At 45.6% G+C, this 17,205-nt stretch overlaps 2 protein-coding genes across 15 annotated transcripts in view; one reads left to right on the plus strand and one right to left on the minus strand.

Moving 5' to 3' along the window:
• LOC121163705 (histone-lysine N-methyltransferase SETDB2-like) overlaps window positions 1–5,381 on the plus strand; it is a 90,698-nt gene extending 85,317 nt beyond the window's left edge. The window contains exons 20-23 of the mRNA XM_040991427.1: window positions 1,067–1,124; window positions 2,022–2,153; window positions 3,523–3,594; window positions 5,038–5,381. Coding sequence (XP_040847361.1) covers window positions 1,067–1,124; window positions 2,022–2,153; window positions 3,523–3,594; window positions 5,038–5,192 — 417 coding nt within the window. The 3' untranslated portion in view covers window positions 5,193–5,381. The remainder of the gene's footprint in view (window positions 1–1,066; window positions 1,125–2,021; window positions 2,154–3,522; window positions 3,595–5,037) is intronic.
• A 2,346-nt stretch (window positions 5,382–7,727) lies between these two features.
• The window catches only part of RCBTB1 (RCC1 and BTB domain containing protein 1), a 67,182-nt gene continuing 57,704 nt past the window's right edge, over window positions 7,728–17,205 (minus strand). For 13 of the 14 annotated variants that reach the window (XM_040991432.1, XM_040991442.1, XM_040991441.1 and 10 more), the window contains 3 exons: window positions 16,836–16,987; window positions 16,261–16,391; window positions 7,728–9,816 (listed from right to left, as the gene is read on the minus strand). In XM_040991432.1, the coding sequence (XP_040847366.1) occupies window positions 9,676–9,816; window positions 16,261–16,391; window positions 16,836–16,987 (424 nt within the window). In that variant the 3' untranslated portion in view covers window positions 7,728–9,675. The remainder of the gene's footprint in view (window positions 9,817–16,260; window positions 16,392–16,835; window positions 16,988–17,205) is intronic. The other variant, XM_040991445.1, reaches the window with a different exon arrangement.

Below are 17,205 nucleotides of genomic sequence, written 5' to 3' on the forward strand. Positions count from 1 at the left end.
ATCTTCCTCCCTGTCTCTCCTCCTCTCTCGGTATCTGATTTTCCAATAAATAAATAAATCTTAAAAAAGAAAAAAGATTTATAGGACTGGCGTGAAAGCCGAGTGGCTAAAATCCTCGCTTTGCATGAGCTGGGATCCCATATGGGTACTGGTTTTAACCCTGGCTGCCCCACTTCCCATCCAGCTCCCTGCTTGTAGCCTGGGAAAGCAGTTGAGGATGGCCCAAAGCCTTGGAACCCTGCACCCTTGTGGGAGACCTGGAAGAGGCTCCTGGGTCCTGGCTTCAGATTGGCTCAGCTCCAGCTGCTGTGGCCGCTTGGGAGTGAACCAGTGGATGGAAGAACTTCCTGTCTCTCCTCCTCTCTGTATATCTGACTTACCAGTGCTGTGTACTGGTAATTGACTTCCCTTCATAGAGTCCTTCCTTAAACCATTCTAAATTTTATGAGAAATATACCTTCCCAATCATTTCAACAGATGCATCCAGCTTACAATCTTTGTATTCCTTGCTAGATGGAGCTGAAGTTGCTCCTGAGGATGCTTTTTGGGGAAGAATCCTACAGAACCATGGCAGGATTAGCAAAGAGCTTCTGGAATTTCCAGACGCAGAACTATCAGGAGGCCGCATTCCCACAGCTCCTGTAAAGCAACCTCCGGGTGCCAGGATGGTGAGAGCATGGGACCTATGGCATGCCTTAGGACTGAAGACGTGCAGTGGGTGGAGGCAGGCAGCTACACAGTCCCTGGCTCCCGGCTCAACCCCAGACCCAGTTCACAACTCATCACCTTCTAGGTTATTATACATAAAATATTTTGGGGATTTGAAATGGTTTGCATGAGTTCATTTAAGTTAATCTTTTACCTCTTGCTGTTTACAAAAAGGGATGCTTCTCAGACAACTTGGAGAATAGTCTGACAGTCACATCTATACCTGAGTTTAGAGTGGGATTTTCACTGTTGGCCTATCATTTGAGTACACATAGCAAAGACTGAGTTTGTACTGATGGCATTTATGGTTACGTAAAACCAATCAACATAAAGTAATCCTGATTTCCTTTCCTTCCAGACACGTGAAATACCAACATCCAGTAGACAGATAATGGAAGAATCCCACAGAGACACAGGTGTGCCACTGAGTAGTGTCTGACATACACAGCCTCCAGCAGTTCTAAGTTGGTGTCAGGTTTTGTTACTGTTACTGCAACTGAAATGGGGGAGAAGTTCCTTGGGAGGATTACTGTGGGGCAAGAAGGCAGTCCCCACTGGTCGGACATTAAGAGGGCACCGGATGGTGGCCCCTGTGTGGAGGCGCAGGTGTGTTCTTTCCTGATACGGCCACCCTGAGTCAGCGTACATGCTTCACCCCAAGTCAGTTGCACCTGTCAAGGGCCCCGCCTTCCAAAGCTGTGCTGGAGTTACGTTTCCACCCTTTCTATCTTTCAGCCATTAACAAAAGCCCCACTTTGACACCATAATTAGATTATTTCCACTCTCAATCCTTTAGCCATCACCGTAAGATGGACCAAAACCACTATTTAAACCACAGCAGCATTCGGTTTTGCCCTTTTAAACTGTTACTGAGTATAATCCTTATCCTACATCCTTGCTATGTCATAACAGCATGTCAAAATAACTTAGGTTGAAATGGCCTGTTGCCCTTTAGCATTCTGAAAAGATACACATCTTAGTGCAGCCAGCCCAAGCTCAGGACCCAATCTGGTACCCCCAGAATTGTGGCTTTCTCTGTAAGGAAAGACACACTGCATAACACCACAGACCTGTCAAAAAAGACAAACCGACATCTTAAACACTTAAAATTAAATTCTAGAAAATTCTTTCTAGTTTTTGTAACACTGAACTGGAAGGAAAATGCTGAAATTGCAATGAATGCTAAAGGTACATTTATGCATGACTTTACTGATGGTTCTCACCAAGCTGGTCAAGGCTCAATGAGTAACCAAGTGACTTATGATTAGCTGCCCTCAGGCCATTTCCTTCTAAAATGTTTTTTTCTTTTTCAGATGCAGTTGTAAAAGCTGATTTTCTTAAGAAATGTAAGGAAGCAGGACTTCTCAATGAGTTATTTGAAGAACTATTGGACAAACTGTATTTGGCTCAAGCAAAACTCATGGATAACAATACTTCAGAATCAGGTACTGAAATTACTCAGATCTGTGCAGAACCAAAATGAACAGAAAACACTTTCTGCCTGTGCTATTTTTGCCTTTTTCTTTTTAGGATTTTTTTTTTAATTGGAAAGGCCCTACTCTTACATAGAGAGAAAGATCTTACATCTGCTGGTTCACTCTACAAGCAGCCACAGTGGCTGCAGCTGAATATGAAGCCAGGAGTTTCTTTCAGGTCTCCCATGTGGATGCAGGGTTCCAAGGCTTTGGGCCGTCCTCGACTGCTTCCCAAGACACAAGCAGGGAGCTGGATGGAAGTGGAGCTGCCAGGAATGCAGCACGCATATGGGATCCTGGCAGATGTAAGGCGAGGATTTAACCAGTAGGCTACTGCACCAGGCCCTTGTCCTCATTCATTAATAACGGTACCTGTATGCTCCTCAGGGAACAGGGTGTGGGTAGCCCACAGGGTCTTGATGCCGAAAGCAGGCAGCAGCCAATGCCACCAGCCAACACAGTCTGAGGTGGCTATGGCACTCACCTGAACCCACCCATGCCCTCGCTGCAGGGCCCGAGAAGAGTGCTGACAATCTATTCGATTCTGTCTGTTCCCTATAGAATCTTTTTTAAAATAATGTTAACTAGGGAAAAAAGTATAGCAGACACAGCTGTAATCTGTTGATCAATGTTTGGTTTGAACTTTGATTTTTCAGTCTTCCATATTTGAAAGTCAGTGACAGAGAGACAGGCAGAGAGCAAGCATCCATCTGCTGGTTCTCTCCCCAGATGGCCAGGCTGAAGCCAGGAGCTTGACCTGGGTCTCCCCATGTGGAGACAGGGGCCCCAAACACTTGAGCCATCCATATTCTGCTGCTTTTCCCAAGCCATTAGCAGAGCGCTCAGACATGAACCAGGCACTCATACTAGATTGCATGGCAGGTGGCAGTTTTATTAAGCCACCATGCCAAACCCAAGTTTCTCTGTGTGTGCCGTCCTATGGCTACTTAGCCTTACAGTCTCTAGCATAAACAGAGGTATCATAAATGTCTCAGACAAGGGAACTTGGCAGTCCAGAGTGCAGACCACCATGTAAAATGTGTGTCTGGAAAGGAACGGTTTTCTGTAGGACAAGAAAGCTACCTAAGGACAGTAAGTGGTTCTGAAAGCTCCTACTTACCTTCTCCTGTCATCTGATACTCCAAGCGCTTCTCTAGCTGGAGTGTGCCTGTCACCGCGTGGGGCGTCCCTGCTGGAGGTTCTGGTCCCACGTTGCCACTTCTGCATGTGACACTGCAGTGCCAGGGGAGATGAGCGCCTTTCACTTTCCGTGTTGTGGGCTGTTTGTTGAAATGTCTGTCTAGACAGATTTATACTGAAAATATTTCTCTCCCTCCAGAATATGAGAACATTGGGACTTCACTCTTAGACTGTGGATTTTTTGAAGACACAATTTTAAATTTTGCAGCAGGTATGAGTTATAGAACAAGCAGCACAATTTAGAAATAGTTGTCACTCTAGGTTAAAATATTTTAGAAGAATGCTCATTACATAAAAAGCCTGTCACCAAAACGGTTATTACTCCTACATATAGACCACAGAGGAAACAAAACCTAAATACACAGGGACACCGCACCCACTGTACCCTACGGAAATAGTAGTGGGCTGGATTTATAATTGTTTTTTTAGTGCCTGTATTATTCAGATTTCCTGCATAATACAGATGCTTTGTTTCTACTTTATGACTTTTCTGACACATATAAAAGTTCCAAGCTAGGGCTATTTTGTACCCACACGGGCAGACAGGAGCTGGCGAGGCCAGGGCTGGTTGCCTCCCCGTACTCTGGGGAGATGGTGAAATCTCATTCTCCCAAAGTTCATTGGGGATGGTGGGGAGAATAACCTAGACATTTCTGTGGAGGAAGAAAACCCGGTGTTACAAGGGAGGGAGGCCACTTTTGGGTAATGTGTCAATCATCTATTGAATCCTCAATCAAGGCAAGGCAAATGGCCTCTTAGGAGCCTGATGTGACTTGTCAAGGCTGCCACCCCCAGAGGGCTGCCTGTGCCCTGGCCTTCGCTGCATGAGAGGCAACCACCCCGTTCACCAGGAGTGGCTCTCCCGGTGTCTCCCAGCACCTGCTCGCCCTTCCCTCACACGAGGGTGTGTGTCAGTAGGTTATCCCTGTCTGAGCATACACACACTGCTTCTATCACACATCCGTTTGAATTCTATGTTACATTATCCAAAAAGACATTCTAAAAAATTTGCCAAATGAATCTTTTAAGAGTCTCTTGAACATGGTTGCTAGTGAGAATTACCATGTTCTTAAAAATTAGTCTTCAATGTCTTTCTAGAAAGCTTTGCTTTTTGGAGATACTCCTCTGCTGATCACATAAAAGTTGCATCTTTAGGACATGTCACACATAGCACTAGTGGTTTTAAAGCTTCCTTGTAAGCTTTTCCCGAAAGTCACAGTCACTGAATGCTACTCACAAACCCCAACTAAAGTTAACTTCTAAGTTTCCACAAGTCTTCCGATTTCTGAATTACACCGGAAGCTATTACAAATCAGATGTACATCTGTTGAGAGACGGACCCTGTCCTTGGCACTTCAGCCACATTCTTTCCAAACTTCATCTCAGCCAATGAGACAGTGTTCAATTCTCAGAGATGCTCTAAACGTATACGGAGTCCTAAGGATTTAATGGCTGCTTTAGGTGTGATAAATGTTAGAATCTGGTGAAGCAGGAGAGGAAGTAAACGTGTAAAAGAACCATTTTGTGTTCATAAGAGATGATTTTAAGACAAGCATCCCAAGCACTATGCACTTGCAAGGAAAGTGTGGCAAAAATAGTATATTCTTTCTAATAGAACCACTGAAGATCTAAAATCACTTTTTTCTTTTCAAAGCAATAGAGAAGAAAATCGATGAATCTGAAGAAAGACAGCAGCAGCTAAAGAAGGAGATTGAACTACTCAAGGGCTTAAAACAAAGCGTGTGCTGTTCTCCAGACAATACAGACCTTATATCAAGTTCCACTTCGATGTCATCCCTGTCTTCTTGAGGACTGCCATTTCCTCAGCTAGAAGCCAGCAAGTTCAAAACCACACAGCACTGTGAAAGCCTCACATCTTTGGGACCAGTCTTTGTTTGCTGAGCCATAAACAGCAACACCTACTGCCTGCCACCTGTTCTTACAGAATTGGTATTTCATGCCCTCCTACCTCTCCAATAAAATCTTTTTCAGATTCTGCTCAAGTACTTTGGATTCCATCTCCAACCCCACTCGGTGTGTGCGCTCGGGACCCTCTGGGTGAATCCCTGCTGGTGCGCTCCTCCCCCGCCCCTCCGTGATTTAAGGTGATTTAAGTAGAAGTGCTCCTAACCCCAGGGTCCGTAGTGTAAACCTTTTGGACTTTTTCAAGACCAGTTCAAGCCTGGAATCACACTAGGCAGAACAGACATGAACATATTGCTGCTACATGCACCCATTTTCTTACCTCTGCTTTTTAAAGATGTTTCAGTTGGGCTCAGCGTGGCAGCCTAGTGGCTAAAGTCCTTACCTTGCACACACCAGGATCCCATACAGGTGCCAGTTTTAATCCCAGAGGTCCTGCTTCCCATCCAGCTCCCTGCTTGTGGCCTGGGAAAGCAGTCGAGGACTGCCCAAAGCCTTGGAACCCTGCACCGTGTGGGAGACAGCAATTGCGGCCACTTGGGGAGTGAATCAGCAGATGGAAAAATCTTCATGTCTGTATATCTGGCTTTCCAATAAAAATAAATAAATCTTTTAAACACATACACATCCATTTTCAAAATCAACACCTAAATTTGAAAAGCTAGACCCTTAGAAACATTAGTGGGAACGTAAAAGGGTGAAAAAGATGTGTTCGTATCACCCAGGCAGACCCTTAGGAACATTCCCAATTCTCATTTCCCCCCTTGGCAGTGCGCAGTAACGCGTGGGGTTCACCCGAGTCCGGTGTGGCGTCTGGCATGTAGTACGCACTCAGCATGTCTGCAAAAGGAAGGGCTTGTAACTGTTTCTATGATGAAATGCCAGAGAAAATTTACTTTTTGAAGAGGTTGATTTTGACGCTCAGTCCTGGAGGGTCAGATCAAGATGAGGCTCCAAAGTTGAAGTGTCCAGTCAGGAGTGGCCTTGCTGGTAGTCACATGACAAGAGAACACACAAGCAGCTCTTAAAGAGCCACCAGGATTTGAGATGGGGGATCCACTGGCACCCAGGGCCTCACCTTGAAACATCATAATTGGGTTGTTTTTCCTAGTTACAATAGCTATAACCTCATGAGGTCAAGTTTACTACCAATAAAGATGACTGGAGAAATAGAAAAAAAAAAAATAGCTGTAACCTCAGCTTCCTATTATGTCTTGGAACGAAGCTTATGTAGTAGTACTGAGGTGATTATTTTTACTATAAAATTAACTTTTAATAAAAATCCTCTACTATCACTTAAGGTAGATAATATGTCAGTGGGGCACACCTTAGGAGTCCTAAAAGTAAGCAAATCCCAGGCAAACTACTGTCACAGACCTGGGATTTGTGCTTTAGCTGTGTCCCTACTGGAGAGCTTTAATTACTTATCTACTCTAGCCTATTTTTGCCTAATTTAGACACTATAATATGAACACTGTGGATACACACATACACATACTCTCTCTGGCTCTCTCTCTCTCTCTCCCCCTCTCCCTTGTTGCAGACACTGGCTTAATCCTTGCCAGACTTATGGCAATTTCTAGAAGGCTTATCAGCTCCCATCTTTATGGCCGTCTCTACCTGCCACTTACCTGTTGGAGATGAGCTGAAGAACACGTTACCTGCTCTCCACTCCCATGTCTCATACGGTCTTAACTGGTCAGGTCGAGTGAAAGCTGTTCATAAGTGCCTTCGTGAGTTCATTCTTAACCATATTCTCCTTGAGGATAGGAACCATCTTCCCTTCATTTGTAATAATTACCTCCAAAGGATCCAGACAGGTCTTTCTGCTGCCTCCCAGGATGAACAGTAGCAGGAAGCTGGAGTTGTAGTACAGCTGGAACTTGAACTCGGGAATGCACTTGGGCATGAAGTGCAGGCAACCCAAGTGGCATCTCAGCCACTGCACCCAATGCCCATCCCAAACCCAGAGACTGAGAACCAACTGGTGACGTGGTCCTGATCATGCCCATTTTTAGCCAGATACCTTCCAATAATAATAGTACTGACTTTTCAGAACCCATCAAAAGAAAATAAAACTTAACTCAACCACTTTTAAACTGTACACCTTATAGCCATTGAGTAGGTTCACACTGCTGGGCAACAGTCACCACCATTCAAAAGGCCTTGCATCTTGCAAAATTGAAATTACCCATCACTCTTCCCAGCCTCTGGTCACCTCCATTTCTACTTTTTATGTCTATCAGTCATCAAGCAGCTACCTCACATAAGAGGAATCGCATGCTATTTCTCTTCATGACTGGCTTATTTCACTTCGCACAACTCATCATAGTCCATCCATGAAGTACCAAGTGTCAGCATCATCCCCTTCCTGTTACAGAGAATACTGACACTACCAACTCTAAGAAACACTCTACATGCTTGTTTTAACAGCGTATTTATTAGTATGTCATTCTTAACATTACATAAATACAGCTTACATACTAGAATATCAAACATTGTTCCAGTAAGAAGTTCAAGAGCACATCATGGGTGGTTTTGAGAAATGTAAATACTTTGGCTTCCATTATTATATCAGATGAAAAAAAGCCAATTCAAGCAATAGTTTTTATTTCCTATGATCAACAACAAAACCAAGTAGAAAAATAAAAACTTTAAAAAAAGATCCTCAAGTACTTTTGGAAGGTCTAACTCTCCTCATTTCCCTGCATGCAGGTTTCTCAGTGACCTAATGAGAAGTGGTTCTTGATCTATGTCAGAAACTTAGTAGATGCTGCATGGATCAATGAATCTGCCTCTACTACTTCAATTTGTGCTTTTTTTTTTTTTTAAAGATTTCTCAAGAGCAATAGCACACACACTGAAGTTCTCCTTTTGTTCAGATCATAAGCCTAAGGAGCAGTGATGTTGCAAATACTATCTCTAAACACTGCCAGTAATCTGGGTGATGTGCATTCAACCCAGGAAGAAAACTGCGCCCATGCTGCAGAGCTAATTCTAGCCCAGTGATTCACTAGGCGTGGGTGATGTGATCAAGAAAAAGAGGCTGGGACTTGCAGCTTCTGACTTCTGTCACCACCAATGAATTCCACACACGCATTCGAATACATGGTGGAGAATGACAGCAAGCAGCGTGGCTTCAAGCCCTTTATTAATTTGGCTCTGAGAAAGCCGGTGGGCTCCATGTTCAGAAGGGAGTCCCTGCAGGGGGAAAACGAGATCCAAGAAGGGAGCTCACACGAGGGTGGACCAGACTCAGCAGCCAGATGCTCCTGGAGCCCTCGGCCGCCGTGCTCCGTAACCAGGCCAAAAAGACAGATGTTTTTTAAATAGGATCTTGTCATGAAGATCAAAGTTTCAGCCTTTAAAGTTAAACTGTGCTAAGTATTCTACCAAACACAATTTAGAAGTAGAACAAAATGCAAAGTAGGGAAGTTTCAAATGGGCACATCTATGAGGATATTTGGTCAAGAGAAAATAAAACAAATTCCATTAAGTCCTGGAAGAAAGCTGGCTGTAAGAACCACTTCAAGTCATACATAGCTAGTGACAACCTGGCAGCCACGCGCTGTTGTGTCATATACCTCCCAGGAGTAAGCATTTATAGGGCAAAGGGTAGGGGTGGGGCGGCAGTCTACTTGAGTTTATAAAGTAACAAAACGAAACCTTATTGTTTAAGTAATGGATGAGTAGTGGAGCTTCTAATTCATTATCAGCTTTGTGACAGTTCTAAAAACTACTCCTTATGCACTTAAATCTGAAGAAGTCTTGGCTAACCTAGAAATTTATCTTTACGTAATTGTTTCAATAAGTTTAACCCATGTTAAATGTTTTGTTTTGTTTTTTTTGCTACACCTTGAGTTTAAGAAGCCATCAATACACAAGCACACAAACAGCCTCTCACACCCCACTACGGCCAGGCTACCATCAACCTAGCACCAGCCACCAGCCAGGGATTCCACACGCCCTACCCTCAGGGGCTGGCCCCCACCTGCGGTGCAGGAGGAGGGGCCTCTCCTCACAACACATCTCCAGTATCCAAGCCAGGATGCTACAGGAGCTGGAACTGCTGTCACTAAGGTCCCTTTTCAAGTTCAGAAGTTCCTCTGGCCAAAACGGAGAATGGAGACAGCAAATGGAAATCGTTTTCCCAGGGTCCCAGCCCAAATCTAAGAAAGGTTGCATTTAAAATATACACGTTTCTAACAGCTCAGGGAAGCTGGGCATCCTTCCTGTAATCCCTACAGAGGTGGGAGGAAACACGGCCTCGTGGTGTTTTTACCTGCAGCATCACATCACCCGAAGAGCACAAACCGGACACGCCTACCGCACCCCTGAGCACGCACACAAAACCCCGCAGCCTGGCGCTTCAGTTCTTAAAGGCTCCACATTTACTGGCTTTAGCAATGAACTCCTTTAGCAGGGGGCCATCCATTTGCCAAAATGCTGCAGTCTGCGTGACTTCTGTCAAATGATTGATGCAAAACTTAAAGCAGAATTCTTCTAAATCCTGGACACACAACAAAAATAAAAACAAGAAGAGGCCATTTTTTATTAGCTGTGATTGAATTAACTCCTCTCCAACCCCCTCACCCCAAATCTTGGGCCCTCCCCCAGAAATAATATTTGAGAGGCCAGTTACTTCAAACCAGGCAAACACAAGGCCACGGGTCAAGGTCAAACACTAGTCACAAACCAGCGAGTGCAGCAGCTCCCTCCACTCGTGCGCACCCGTGCTGAGGTCTTCCGTCACACGATGGAAGAGCCTGCCTAAGCTCCAAGATGTTTTTCTACAGAAAACCAAATGTCACACCAGTCCTTCTCATGTGACTCTTCATATTCAAGAAACTAGCATCAAGACACGAGCTGAGTTTAAGGAAGAGGAAAATTAAGACATAGAAAAGGGATGATCAGACAGGCGGTCAAACTAATCTGACATCAGTTCATTTTTGTCTTTAATAAAGATGACTTCATATTTAAAGCCACAGAACGCCACTTCCAACACTCTCATTTCTCAGAGTCGGGCCTGCAGAAACGTGGATGGAGCACAGGTTCCAGCCGCATGAATGGAGCTTGCCAGCCACCAACAAGCACAAGGCAAGCACAGGCACAAGGGGGACGCCACAGCAATGTGTAAACACCTTTTTCTGTCTATACAAACGTATCCTTTCATCTCCCACAAACCTAACAGTCTGTCCCCCCAAATCCTGGAGTGCATATTTGTTAAATCAACAAGGTACTGGGCATGTACTCAAAATGCCCACACACTCAAAATGTACACACACACAAAAGCACAGCCCATTAAACACCGTCAAACAGCTGAACTGGGAGCACTGGCGGCCAGGCAAGTACCACAGTGAAGGTCAACAGTCAGGCTTCTGCCAACCAGGAACTCAGTGGTGTTCCCACTGCGGGGTCCTGATGGCTCCAATCTGGGCCTGGCAATGTGGGAGTGCAAAGTAGAGGGGACAGGGCCCATACCAACAGAGACCCCCGACTCACACTCACAGTGCACAGGCCTGCCAGCAGTGATGGGCTCCTGTCCTAGGTGATGCTGCCCCCGCCCCCCATCACCTTTGAGAGAAACCATAGCCAGTCTGAGCGGGCCTGCTGCCGCCCCACTTCTGTTTTCCTGAGCCTTCCATGCACACTGAAGATGTTAGCAGCTTCTAAATTCTGTTTTTCAAGAGATTCAGTGAACTAAATGTGCAACTGAATGCTGTGTTTATGACAAGCTAAAACATAAACTCTAACAGGGGAATAAAAAAGCAACTACAGCTGGTACTAACATCTACTAGGTAAACAGCTCTCAGGACACAATGACATGTCAGAGATGTAACAATCCCATTTCAATCATTTAGTTATCACAGATCACGGTCTACACTTAGGAAGAAGTGGCCCGCCATGAGCATAGGACGTTCTTCCACCACGGATCAGGTGAGGACCTTTTAATATGAACATTTAATTATGTCATTTCCACTACAAGAGAAGAGTGAATCAAACTCACACATCAAAAAGCCTTACTACTTCATGCTACTAATTTATAATTTAGGATGTTTTTAGTGTATAGTAAGTAAATATAGAGTATTAAACTAATTTTTTAAAAAAGCTTTATCTGTTTTTATTGGAAAGTCAGATTTAGAGAGGAGAAACAGATCATCTGTCTGCTGGTTCACTCTCCAAGCAGCCTCAACAACCGCAGCTGTGCCATTCTGAACTCAGGAGCCAGGAGCTTCTTCCAGGTCTCCCACATGGGTGCAGGGTCACTTTCCCAAGCCAGAAGCAGAGAGCTGGATAGGAAGTGGACAGCCAGGACATGAACTGTTGTCCATAAGGGATCCTGGTGCATGTAAAGCAAGGACTTTAGCCACTAGAATACCGCACTGGGCCCTCAACTCACTAATTGTACAGAAGTTGCCTTAATTTTTTTTTTAAAGATTTATTTAAAGGGCATAGGGTAGAGTGGGAAAGAAAAGAGAGATTCCCTAGCCACTGGTTCACTCCCCAAATGCCCACAAAAGCCAAGGCTAGATCAGACTGATGCCAGGAGCCTGAAACAATCCAGGTCCCCTATGCGAGTGACAGGCGCCCAGTACATGAACCATCCCCCACTGCCTTCCCAGGCCACTGGCAGAGAGCGAGGTCAGGAGCAGAGCACCCTGGCTTGGGGTGCCAGTGCCTGCTCTCCACAACACTAGCTCTGAGGAGAAACTTTAAGAACTTTTAAGCTGGCAGAGATCTACAAAAGCAGTACTTCCAATTAGAATCTACTTCATAACTTAACAATAGCCCTATCCAGCTCCCTCCTCCTCCTCTCCTGTTCATCAGAATTGGTGAAAGAGCTTCTCATTCAACAAATGTTGAACAGTTTTAAGCACGAAAAGACAAACTTGGAGAATACTGAAAACAATCTCAATTTGGTTGTGTAAAGAATTAGTTGAATCCTGGTGAAGGTGGATCCGCGTAAGGGGCAGGAGCGGATGTGCCTGGGCAGATGGAACCTGGCAAGCCGACGTAAAAGAAGCAGAACATGCCAACCCAGCAGGCCAACCCGGCAGCCGGGGAGCCGAGGCGGCCAGCCCCTGCCGAGCACGTGGGACCGCTCCCCGGGACTAGCCCTCTCTAGTAGCTGAAGCATCTCCGTGACTTTTCACTCATTCTGCAGCCACCGAGAAAGTGCAACTCTGCCCAACGAAATGAAGCGATTCCTCTGACCAGTAAATAACAAAAATCTCATACAAAATAAGAGTTTCGAAGCCTGCGAATCAGGACATGTTTATGGGGTAACGCAGAGGGATCTAATACAGCCTTTCTGCAGTGGAACTACTATCCAATGGTTCTGAGGCAAAACTATCAAATCCACGCAATGCGTAAGGGAGACCAGAACATAAATCACTGCTCCGATGGATATATTCACTACCAATCTACGCACGGAAGTTATTCCAATTAGTAAACACACCTGGAAAATAGGCTAATACTCCTTTCACAAATACTCATCAGCAACAAAGTGAAACAGGGTTGTGGTTTTAGCAGTCTTATTTTTCAAAATGTGAACACAGCAATCCCCTCCCTAATTTTTATCCCATCCTAGCTCGCAAAGCTAACACAGACACCAATATTTGCAAGACTCCCTTGGCTGGAGTCAGACAGGTAGCCTGGGGTCACAGCCACCCATCAGACTCATGTCAGATGGCAGAGGTCACAACCCAGACCTAGCTCTGCCAGCCCTGCTCACAGGTAGTTACAGGTAAGACCCCCACGGTCTGTAAGTCTGCAATCCATCTGATTAAAAAGCAGAAAAAGTACTTTAGATCAAAGTGGCTTTGGGTTTTATCTTCCAGAACATATTACAACGTCCTAGCATTTGAGAAAATAAAGGGCGCTTTTCTCTTACTATATACAAAGACAAAAAGAAAAAAAATCTACCCTACTAATTACAGAAAATTTTTAATTTGGCCCGCTGGAGGGAAAAAAAAATGATTCTCTGCCCTTGGCACGAAGCCTTCTAATATTAATTACATCCAAAAGCAACTTCAGAGTCAGATTCCTGGAATCACAGGAATTGCTTCCCACCAACAGCAAAAATTGTGACATGTAAATAGCTAGGTAGGTTTGCTTGAAAAATCCTTTATCCCAGGGAAATAAACACTCAACTTTTTCTTCTAATGCTACAATATACTAAGAAAACAAAAGTGATCTGAGAGGAAATCAGTGTCAACGGAAGCGTTCCCAAGCATGCCCGGTGTGGCTCCACCCCAGAATGTGGGAGCCCGTCACCGGCGCCCCACTTGGCGTCAATGCTCTTCCTGTAGGACAGGAAGTTCAACCTTCACAGCACGGGCTCCATCACCGTCAGCACACTTCCCAACTCCTCGAAGCCCTGAGGCTATGCATCCATGCTGTTTGGAGGTGTACATGCTTGTTTCCATATTGCCTTGTCAAAATGGGGTATGGAAGATCCTCGGTCACTTTTATAGAAATGAGAAGATACACAAGCAACAGGCAGTCATTTCCTTCCTAGCATTCTGACCCACAGAATGGGGGCAGAGCCCTATGAGGGTGCTTCGAAAAATTGTTTGGAAAAGAAAATTATACTTATTAGGGGTGAAAAAAAGACCGTAAATCCATGCCTAAATGTTTCATAATATGCATTTCCCACAAACTTTATGAAGACCACTGGTATGCATAAACTTTTGTTATTTTTTTTAAATCAGGCATACAGAAGAGAGAGAGAGAGGAAGATCTTCTGTCCACTGATTCACTCCCCACGTGACCGCAACAGCTAGAGTTGAGTCAATAGAAGCCAGGATCCCAGAGCTCTTCTGGGTCTCCCACATAATGTAGGGTCCCATGGGCCATCCTCAGCTGCTTTCTCAGGCCAAAGAAGGGAGCTGGACGGGAAGTGGTGCTGCTGGGATTAGAACCGACGCCCATATGGGATCCTGGCACGTGAGGGCTTTAGCTGCTAGACTACCGCGCGAGGCTGCATGCATGAACTTTAAAGCTTCTTCACAAAAATTAACTCACTCCTCCATTCCATCTTTCCATGAACCCTTACCCCTCACTGGTCTTCTGAAAGTAGTTTTTACAATTCATTTCCAATCTGATTCCTCAGCAGTGTCTAACCAATTACCAGATACAGCATATGGGGTTTATTATCAAAAAAATATTTTTTTACTACATCCCTTCATCAAAGACATAAAAGAGTACAGTAGTCAATGAAATCGCCTGTATCAGTACCTTAAAACAGTCCCTGGAAAGAGTGTCTTTTCCTACATTCAATCTGTAACACTTGTGAGATTTAGGTGCACTAAAGTCTTAAAAACGAAACTTCCCGGTGAGGTGTTCAACTACACTCATTAGGCCACTGCACTCAGCATCGGGTGCCTCTCTGCGGTGGTTTTCAATGTGTTTATGTCAGTGAGAAAAAGAGCCAACTGACACGCCGGTATCGTCAGAGGCACCATGAGGCTTTACAGCAAACCCCAGGGTGCACCTTCGCTAAACGTAAGGAAGAGACTCCCAGCACCCAGAGCCAAGGAGTCGGCCTCCACCAGGCAGTTCTGTGTGGGGATGAGGAGGATACCGGCAACAAGGTATAACTCAGCCTGGAACTCATCAACAACAGGGCAAGGAAGCAGGGGTTGGCATCCAGAAGATTCTGGAATCAATCACTAAATGGAGAGAAAAGGCATCAGCCCAATTTAAAAACCACTGGGTGGATAGGAAATCTTCCAACAGAGACACTTATGGTGCCCCAGGAAGGGTAAGGGAGGAGACGGAGAAAAATCAATACCACTGTTTTCTATTTCTATTGCAAATGATTTACTGACCTTCCTTCCATCTGCTTATTGTGCTACAAGGTCAGCTATGCTTGACCTTGTCAAATAGGTATATTCATAACACAACCTCAAAAACAAGACACATTTTAAATATTTAAGATGTAATGGCCCACTCCAATCCCTACATGTGATTCAGGGGAGGTCTGTCCTCACGACACCTCAGAGGCCATGGCCACAGAGCTTTGCAAGTGGTCGATAAATCCTATTGCCAGGTATTCCGCCAAGTCACATGATGACAATGCAGTAAGGGGAGGCTCGCTAGGTTCACTGAACGTGCAGACCTTCGTGGAAGGAAGGAACCCTTCGTGGAAGGAAGGAACTTCGTACCAGGAACCCTCGGGGCTTGGGATGTTCTATGGATTTGTAAGCCAGCTCCTCACAGCAGCCTCTAGGCGAGTCACACTCCTCCACACACCCTGTTGGTGGCACTATCTCCACTCGGTGCAGCACCCTCACGTGCCTACTTCCGCCCAGCCCTGCGGGCACACCCAGAAGCTTACAGGCCGACTCCTTGGTTTTTAGCTCTAAGAAAATACACAGAAATGTCAAAGTTCTGATTTCCAAAAGCCCAGAGATTTCAGACTCTCTAGAGATCCATGAAGGCCAGGATTAAGAACTCAATCCAGTACAGAAATGAGACAAAAAATAGTCCACAGGAAGTTCTTACACATGTGGAACTGCAAGTTACATTAAAGTCAGGGTAGGAGTGCAGAGCACACACAGACACAAAACACACAGCATCCTGGGCTCCTACAAGGGCAGAGTCAGCGAGACAAGCAGCGTGCATCTCGAAGCAGATGCTCACGTCCAGAAAGATCAGAATGAGCTCAGTCCACTCAGGCCCGGCATTTATGGTCCAACCTGCAGTGCAGCTGCTGGCAACTCAGCGTGTACTAGTTAATAACATAAGTGGCAGAACTACTGGTTTTGAAAACACAAGCACAGGATACAGAAGCAAGGCTGGACATCACATCCTAAGGGTAGCGGGCTCACTAATTGCCTAGACAGAAGTGCAGTCACTCATGGCGCTCCCCGTCTCCTGGACGACAAGGGGACAGGATCGCGTGAGGCGTTACGGGGAGATGTGGTGTCTGGTGGCTGCTTTAGGTTACCTCCGCATCGTATCGGACCGCAGCAGAGAATAAGGAAAAGGCGTTCTCCACAGTAATCCCGCGCTTGATGATGTGCTGACAAAGCTTCTTCAGTCGGTTTTCACAGTAAGACGTCGCCAAATCCAGGAGGCCTGAAAGGAGAAAGCGGGGAAGCTTTGAGCGAGCTGAGAGCGACCTACCGTAACTTGCAGTTCAGAGAGCAGCTGCGAGGCTAAGTCAGCAGAAAGATCTCGATACTGTTGATGCAAGCATGCAAACGCCTTGACGCTCACCTTCTGCCATCTCTCCAAACACATCTCTTCTGGTAACCTCTTGATCCAGTTTCTTCTACAGTACAAAGGAAAAGGAAGTAGAGAGCCCTGCCCCCAATTCTGTTGCAAAATGTTGCATCCATTGGCTGCTTATGCTTTAATATTAACAAAATGTGGCCCAAAACTATGTCCGTTATTACTAATCGTGACAATGACACAACAGCATTTTAAAGACATCGAAAAGCCATGCACAAGCCAAGCGCTCTGAAATTTTCGACATTTCGGCACCCTAGGAACACGAGGAGCCCAGGGTGGCTGAGGTACCTATGGCGTCCTCAGGAGGCAGATCCACTGTGTCTGTGTAGAGGTACTGCAGAAAGGCACGGTACACAGGGTAAGAGAACTGGTCTATTTCTATCACTTCCTTCATGTCCTCATTCCAATAAGACTGGAACATGGATCGAAAGTGCTCACACCTGCCAATGGAAAAGCCAAAGTTATACACCAAACTGAGCAGACAGTCACGTGAGCCGCTCACTGCCGTATGGGGGCCCACGGGAGCCAGGTCACCCTGAGGGCACTGCAGCATGGGTGCCTGCACTCGTGCCTTCTTGCCCGCACGTAGTCTCTTTTCCGACAGCTCCTCTCCAACACTCCGCACAGCTCGTCCACCCCAGAGGTCATCCCACACCAG

The sequence above is a fragment of the Ochotona curzoniae genome, unplaced genomic scaffold (genome assembly GCF_017591425.1).
Source record: "Ochotona curzoniae isolate NIBS_2020 unplaced genomic scaffold, NIBS_Ocur_1.0 contig_64, whole genome shotgun sequence".
In the NCBI taxonomy this organism is placed as follows: Eukaryota; Metazoa; Chordata; class Mammalia; order Lagomorpha; family Ochotonidae; genus Ochotona; species Ochotona curzoniae.